At 40.1% G+C, this 8,728-nt stretch overlaps 1 protein-coding gene across 1 annotated transcript in view; it reads left to right on the forward strand.

The window, feature by feature from the left end:
* PDGFRL (platelet derived growth factor receptor like) overlaps positions 1-8,728 on the forward strand; it is a 47,433-nt gene that overhangs the window by 10,220 nt on the left and 28,485 nt on the right. Inside the window, exons 3-5 of the mRNA XM_021537034.4 lie at positions 3,691-3,842; positions 5,056-5,349; positions 5,638-5,777. Coding sequence (XP_021392709.2) covers positions 3,691-3,842; positions 5,056-5,349; positions 5,638-5,777 — 586 coding nt within the window. The remainder of the gene's footprint in view (positions 1-3,690; positions 3,843-5,055; positions 5,350-5,637; positions 5,778-8,728) is intronic.

Consider the following 8,728-nt stretch of genomic DNA (forward strand, 5'->3'; position numbering starts at 1 on the left):
GAGAGATGCCAAGTGAAAGGAGGAGGAGGACTCTTTGCTTCTTGCTGAGATGGAGCAGAAATTCTGCCTTTCCTCTGCTCTAACTGGAGTACACAACAGTACACACTGAAAAAATTTACTTTGCTTTAGAGACTGTAGTGTGCTATACACTGCAAATATGGTTCCCAGCTTATGGACACACACAAGCTTACTTCAGAACTAGCCTGTTGTCAGCAATGCTCTCTTGCTTTGTGCAGCACTTAAATACTTTTTGTCGGAAAATTTTGTTCTCTGGCTAACTGGCCAAAAACATTGGTGGCGTTAACAGTCAGAGGTTGCTTTTGCACCCCAAGTATGGAAGGGCTGGAATGCTGTTTTGTAAGACTGTGAACAACAAATTAATGACTGGAGGCTCACCCAGAAACTGGATCTACAGCATAAGAGAGGGATGAAAATAAAAATAAGGGCAGGTGTATTTTCCCTTTACCAAGGCTTTATAGAAGAAAGCTGCTCTGACTTCACACAGTCTCTGTGCTGCCTGGCTGGGTCATGGGTCTCCCCTGCTGAAGACCAGCTGCATTTGACTTCATCTGATAAGTAAACTGACATGAAATGGGGCTGCTCTGATGGAAGAAGCTGGGGAAAACAGCTGGACCTGCATCACATGTACATTCATGTGAGAGGAGGGTGTCTGGACAGGAGCACTCTCAAATATTGGGGAAACTGGGTGTGTTGGGGGCCAGAACCAAACTGAAATTAGACTGCTTTCACTGAATGCAGTGAATGCATCCCACAGGCTTAGTGGGATGTCAGTTGTGCTCATGTGTGTAACTGAATTTGATTTTGCTGCTTGTGCTTTGAAGTTTGAAAGCTAAGGATTTTTTTTCTTGTGTAAAACAGTGAGATGTTATGTTCCTGTCCTAGTGAATGTGTATTTGAGTTTAGCTCTCTTTTGTCAGTATGAATGCAGCTGCTTGAGAGGAGTTTGGTAGATGCTCTATGTACATTGTCTTAATATATATATATTTATATAAATATATATTTTAGCTTTAAATGTGGCATAGTTTTCTGGTAAAAATCTTCTGAACTTTAAATAAAGTTTAATAAGATGAATGTATGGAATAAGATTTTGGGCTGAGTTTTGAGTTTCTTTAACCAGTCTGGTAATGTTTGTATATACAACATTTTTACTTTATGGCATCTACAATACAACTAAGTTTTGGCTTCTGGGTGAGATTTTCCAGCATCTAAAATACTAATGAAACACTAATGAAATTATAAGTTACCCTGGAAATATTGGTTAGCTGCAGGATTTACCATTTATCCGTTATTTTATATGGCTGGCTCTGTCTGCTTAATATGGTCATGTCTCAAGTTTCAACACTTACACTCTCAGATGCCAGGCTTTGTTATTGCATGTTTGTGGATGACTATCTTGCTAGGTTATTACTGAATAGCTTGTTCACAGTTAAGGAGAACACACTGTACAATAATTAATTAACTTTGACCTTATTTTGCTATCTGTTGGGATTTCAAGCTATAGCTCAGTGTCTGCATTAATGATTGGAGGCAAAATAGTTCTGGCATAATGATTTTTCTGCATTGTAGACATTTAGTACTTGATCCTTGCAAAACATTTTATTCTGAGGTAGTCATATAGCCTGTGAAATGTGAACTGTGAAACTAAATATTAATAATACAGACTGGGGCATGTTTTGGTTTTATCTTTTCTTCCTTTTGGAAGAACACATGTGTGATACACAGCATGTTCTCTTGCACAGATAGAAATCTCTCAAAAGTTACCCAAAAACTGAAGATAGTTTACAATATAAGGTAGTATATACATTAAAAATGGAAAGGCTTCTGCACCATAATTAAGGATTCTAAAACATGGAGTCAGACAAGGTTGTGTAGGACAAGTGCATTAGTTGATAGGAATTGTGATTTGCCTGCTTATTGAGGCAGGCCTCAAAATTGCCCTGTGGTGGATCCATGTGTGTCTGTGTGGATGTGGATCTAAAGATGTCTGAGGGCTTACTGGAGAAGGCAGTTCTGTTATCTCTTTCTGAGGTGTGTATTTTGTGTGCTTTTAATCTCGAAGCTGTGGGTCTGGCTGAAGGCTGGGTATTGGGTTATATGAACTGCTGCTTGATTGCTGGCAGTTGTGCAGACTGCTAGCAGAGCACCCGGGGAGTCAGCTTCTGGGAAGCACATGCAGCTGAAGTGCTGGCCTTTGTTTAAACAGTTATTCTGCCTGCAATGGACAGTTAAGCAAAACTGTTGAAAAAGGATAAAAATTTCTTCAAATATGCTAATCCTGGAAAGAAATTGTTCAGTCGGGTGTGTGCCTTACAGAGTAACTGCCACATTAGTAAAAATTAAGAAGATTCAAAAAATCCATTGTTGAATGAGTATGAGAGCTGTTCAGACTTCATACAATCTGTGTATTTGTCCAAATCCCTTTTCAAACAGTAAAAAGAAATTCATTATCAAATAGCTAAACTTGGAAAAATCATTCCTGACTTGACTTGTAACTCAGTGTCTTGCAAAGGAAAGAGGGAACCCTTCATGACCTAGATCCACTACCATGAGAGGCAGCTGGTTGAAAAGAACATCGTTAAGCACTGGAGCAGCAGCAGAGTCACATGGCTGTGCTGACAGGATTCCTTGAGAACTGATACTTTTGGGCCATTGCTTTTACAGTCCATCAAAAGTCAACCCAGTAGACTGCCAACCACACCACCATCTGTCTGCCAAAAAAGCCAGGAAGATAAACCTTAAAATATATAAAAAAAGAACAAGATGAGACTGTAGCTGCCGTATTTCATAAGACAGGACCTTTGCCTCTTAGAATAATTGTCAGTATCTGTGTATATGTCTACATATTTATAAATACTTGCACATTTACAAATGTCAATCCACTGAGAGATATGCCTGGGAAATTCAGGAGAAGGAAAAAATAAAAGCACATCAAGTCTTAAATAATCACACAGACTGAATTTTGTGTAGTTACATGATGGCACTGCCAGTACACCTCCAGTAGTTCTCAGGGTCGTGCTCTAAAATAGCCAAGGAATGTGGAAGAAACTCATGAGGTGACTTAGACCACAGGAGTAGGTGATGCAAAATTACTTAATTTGCAGGACAAATGCAAGCTGAGGCAGCAGCTCTTTGCAAGTGGAGACTTGGACTGGTATGTTAAAAATTGGTAAAGCATTCACACTGAAAGCAGGCAGAAATTACTAAACAAACTCTCAGTAGAATACCTGCTACTAACTCCTTGTCAGTCAATTATCTTGTTAGCTTTTATTGAAGCAGTGTTACAGTATTGAAAAAGGACTGAGGTGCCTGTGGGTTGACTTGTAGAATGAGGGAAATGGCTGTATGTGGACAAACTAGGACAAAACATAGATGAACATACGGCCTAGAACAGTCACAGCCCAATTTCAAAATGAAGACTTGAAGGAATCCAAAAATTAGCTGTACGAGACAAAAGCTTGCAAGCTCTTTTATGTAGTTAAAATCAATAAAACTACTCATGTAGACAGTCTCTGCTGGAGCAAAAGGGGAAGTTGCAACAGAGGTCTGAAAGTAAAAAGTGGTCAGTTGCAGAGAAGGAATAAAAAAATCAGAAGTGGAAATGAGTTGACAGAAATATACAAAGAAATACATCTGTGCTTGTCTTTGCCTCTTGTTTTTATTTGTCCACAGCATAAAGCAACTTGACAGATATAGTCAGCTGATCCTTGCAAACTCCACTGCAGCAGACACAGGTGAATACAGCTGCTGGCTTCAGCTGTGCAGTGGTAACAAATGCAGGAAGGATGAGACAAAAACAGGGTCAACATACATCTTTTTTGCAGGTAATTAACTCACTGGGGGATTATTAATGGAAATATATTTGCTGGTAAGACAGGAAAAAAGCTAAATCAGTGATTTCACTGTCAAGATTTTACTGCCACAGTTTTCATCTATTTTTAGTGGATGTTAAGAAAGACTGTGCTGATGGGCAGAAAATTATTTGCTTAGTGTGATTATGCAGAATATCCAAAGTAATGGATAATGTAGTGAAAAGCACACACCTTACACTTTCTAAGGATTTTCTACAAAACAAATAGAAAATGTTTTAGTTCTTAAAAACGTGCCTTCAAAAAGAAAATAAATCTATGCAGAATATTCATTTTGTCATGGCATTCACATGACCCCAGGGATTCTCCCCCACTGCCACTTTATTCCAGTTGCTTGCACTGCCTTAAAAAACTCTTAAAATGCCACAGTTTCTCTGAGGAGTCATTATAGCATGTTGAGAGGCAAAACTCTATTCAAGTGCATGTGGTATCCCCCAGAGCCTGTGCAAAGTTAACTGCTGCTTGGTACAACAGAGCTGAAATCAAGTAGTTTATTTTTTATTCTGGAAACCATTCTGAATAGTAAAACAATCTTTGATGCCTCATTAGAGCTTAAGTATTCATGACTAGAAAATGTTAAGATGGGAGTGTTTGCAATACCTTTTGGAGTTAAATTGGATCATGAGAAAGAAGAGCTTAATGTTTTTAGGATACATTCCTTAGAAAGGCTGGAATAAACTTTTCAGTCAAATTATTATGTAAATGCTTGTGCTAGAAAGAGGAATTTCAGATTTAGATTTCCAAGAAGAATGCCAATTATGGAAATACTCCTTAACTATGATTCTGAGGGCACTAAATATTCTTCTACTTAGGACAGTAAATCAAATATTTTGACTAAAAGCATAGATACAAAAAGTCTGCAGCTTCAAAGAGTATCTTTTTCTAGTAGTCCTTGTCTTACCAGTGGTGAGGGCATCCAGATAACTATTTTAAAACTTACTAAAAGACATTCCAAAGATTTTCTAAAAATACTTCATTATTTACTTTCAATTTATTGTTTTTTAATGCAAGCAATGTTCTTTTTTCTTTTGTGCATGCATATTAAAATTAAGCCAAAGTTTTTTGTTTTAAATGTTGCTCACAGCTATTTTCTTTTGTCCAATGTACTTTTCTTCCTGTTAAACCAAGATGTAATTATTTCTGTAATTATGTCAACTCTTCTGCACAGACAAAGAGGAGCTTTTTGTACCTACTCCCAGTTATTTTGAGATTGTCTACCTGAACCCAGATAAACCTGCAGTCATCCCATGCCGTGTTACTACTCCTTCAGCAAAAGTGACTCTTCACAGGGAATTTCCAGCAGGAGAAATTGAAACAGATGGAACTGATATTATTTATGATGCAAAGAAGGGTTTTGTCTTCCAGCACCCTACTTTTGATCATAAAGGTATTGTCTACTGCAAAGCAGAGTCCCAGGGAGCACCTCAGATTTCCATCAAATATCACCTACTATATGTGGAAGGTAAAGTGCAGTTTTCTCTATGCTTAAAATGACTCTTCTGCTGACACTAAGAAAATAATTTTTAGAAAGTAAAAGAAGTAGTGTAAGAGAGTTTTAAAATCTTGATCAAAAATATATGTGATAAAACATTTATCAGGTTTAAATTCTAGCAAGTTTCCTAATTTGGAGGGGAAAGTTGCAGGTGTAAAACACCTGTTGTATTAAGCAAACTGGGTCAAAAATTGACTCTCAATTTTATCAGTGTGTTTAACTTTAGCAGCTAATTTTCTGTTTCAAACACTGTCTCAGTTCCCAAGGGCCCACCCTCAACCACAGTGGCAGTGTCACCCAGTAGAGTGGGCCTCAGTGACAGAGTTCGTGTCGTCTGCACCGTCCTCGGGGAGCCAGATGTGGATGTGAAGTTCAGGTGGCAGTATCCAGGGCAAGAGGTAAGAGGGGCATGCCCTGCCTGGAACGGTTTGTTCTTCACAAAGGCAGCATTCTGAATGCTCTTGCCAGTTCAGGCATGCTGGCAGGAGGAGGCAGCATATCCCCTTTCAACTTCAGCCTGTCTTTCCCTGGGAATCTCCCTGAGAAGTCACACAGGGATGAAGCTGGAGAGTCCTGTTAGTAAAAATCAAATTGAGCAAAGCTCACTCCTCCTTCAGATTTCCATTCCAGAGATACTTGGCCTTTGTCAGCATTTCCAAAGAAAGCCTCAGACAGTGTCAAAGCCAACCAGCATGAGGAGGCTGTTTTAGGGCAAGCCACAAAGCCCACTGATGCCTCTGCATTTGATAGCCCTTCTTTCTCCATGGCTTCGGTGCATGAATTATCCCAGCACAGAATTTTTAACCTTGCTCATATCCTGAAGCAGAACCTGCTTCTGCCCAGCCTCATCTGAAAGAATCCACAGGAAACACAATGTGAATCTGTGGTCTCTTTTCTTGCACAAAATAAGATGTATCTGATCAGCAACACTGAAGGTCCTCTCTGTTTTCCTTCTAACCACCCTCATGTGTTGCAGGAGGAGTTCATTTCTTAATCATTCTAGATCCAGATTGGCTTTCCAAAACTGTATCTCATTAGTGTCCATCCTAGTTTTGCATCTTTTCCACGCTGCCCCCTGTTATTGGCCCAGCTGCTCCCAGTGGTTTTACTGCACCTGATGGATGCTGGCATGTGCATGTTTACACCTCTCTAGCACTGATGGAATGTAAACAGCTAAAGCATGCAGGTTATCTCCCTTGTTTGCTATGAACACTAGAGCTGCAGTGCAGGGCACATGGTGTATCAACTGAGGATTACACCCTCTCACTGCACCCACCTGCAGGGGTGAGAGAGGCTTTGGCCTGTGGCCTGCCCCTGTGCTTATCCACTAGGGTAAACTGTCTCAGCTCCAGCTGTGCCTGGGGGTAGGGAGGGGAGAGTTATGTTTGGGTTTCTGCCCCAACAAAAGGATCAAGTAAATGTCAGAGCTGAAGCACTGCATGCTTGTTCGAGACTTAACATTTATTAAGAATGTTCACATACTGCAAGGCAAAAAGGTGGGGTGGAAGGAGAAGAGATAGGACCATCAGTGTTGCTGGTCATATAGACCTGTTATGCAAGAAAAAGGACTGACATTGTTCTAAGATTCACTTGATGTTTCCATTCATGCTGCTGCTTTCAGTGCTGGGAGCTCAGTGATGGTTTTGTCCCAGCCCACACCACCCAGCAGCTGGGCTCTCACCTACTGCCCAAGTCCTGAGCAGAAGCAGCACATCAATCCCTGCATGTCCCTAGGTTTGGTGTATTGTGGAGACCCTCATTTTATCTCTGTAGTTACTAACCTCTCCCTCTGCTTTTTTTCCACTCAAGTTGTTTTTTTTTTCTTCTTTCCACTTGCCACTCCCTGAGAATTGCATTTGCTCATTCACCTGCTGTGAATGCATACAGATCCACCCTTAATCTGATTATGGGCAACAGGCTTCAAAGCAGGCACAATGGTTAGTTTGAGGAAAAGTGGACTAGCAAGAGCCTAACCAGGCAAACAGGGTCCACCTTGCACAGCCTTTACCTTCACTTTCAGTGGGATCAAGGAAGTTCCACTTGCTACATTTAATAACTTGTAGGTAGCACTTAATTTTCAGGCTTGGAACAGGAGGTAGTGCTTTGGTAAGTGGCTTAATTACTTTTAAAGGTTTAAGAATTTCTATTACATTTATAACTGCCAAGATTTTTTTTTTCTAAAGTTGGTAATGCCTACCACTTCCTAGGCATTCCCTGACTGCACTGTGACTCGTCTCTAAGTTTTAGGAAGACTGGGAGCTGCCTTTGTACTGGTCATTTTGCGAGTGAGATTGTAGCTCTGGCTCTGCCTAAGTGTCTAACATTGCTACATTTAGCTTAAGCCTTGTAGCATTCATATTAGTAAATGATTAATCCATCTGTATAATGAGGCAAGGGTAGATGGTTTCCACACAGAAACCTCTCCCTTGAATTTCTGTCCCAGCTATTGGTATAGCAGAAGCCAGTGTGCTGACTAGCAGCTGCTGGATTTTGGAAGAAAATAGACTGCCTTAGTCTATCACTGGGCCAGTTTATCTTATCCAGTATTTTGTGACCTCCTGAGGTGCCAGGCAGTGTCACCTCATAACCACTCCATTAGAGAATTCCCTTTTAGAATCTAAAATTAAAAAAGCTTTTTATTTAATAACAAAAAAAAACCCAAAAAAACCAAAACAACAAAAAACACCCCACGAAAAAAAAATTTTTTTAATATAAACATGGGGGGTTGTAATTTTGGCTTTGAAGTTACATACACATTTTTAGAAAGCAGAATGTGAAGATTAACTTGGAAGTATTTGAGAATTGTTACTGTTTGTTTTTTTGTTATCTGATGTAGTGTTTTCTAAAAGTAGAGGAGGAATTAGTTTTCAACATAGGTATTTGCTGTGCTGAAAGAGAGTGAAAGCTCAGTCAGCTACCTCATGCTACCGCTGCCTTCTTTTTGAGAAATGCTTCAAGCCTGAAAATGAGCTCACACATCTGTCTTGATACCTCCCCCAGGACACCTCACCTGTTTGATCAGGTACCCAAATGCAAGTTTAGTAAGTGGACTAAAACTGAGCTCAGGCACAGGCTCCAGGCCGAGCTTTGGCAAGCCCAGTACCTGTGCTTGGAGTGGAAGAGCTGTTGCATTATCTTTATTTGGCATAGCGTATTGGTACATCAATATTTAGTGCAGCAATGTTGCTGCCACTGCCAGACACCTTCAGTTCCCTCACTCAGGGCTGACTTTTGGATATAGGCTTGTACTCTCCAGCCTCTTGCTTCAAGGTGATGGGGTGGTGTCACTAAATACACTTTGTGGAATCATCTGTTTTATGTGGGTGGGTTGTTTATGTTTTGTTAACAG

This window comes from Lonchura striata, chromosome 4 (genome assembly GCF_050655825.1).
Source record: "Lonchura striata isolate lonStrDom1 chromosome 4, ASM5065582v1, whole genome shotgun sequence".
Classification (NCBI taxonomy): domain Eukaryota; kingdom Metazoa; phylum Chordata; class Aves; order Passeriformes; family Estrildidae; genus Lonchura; species Lonchura striata.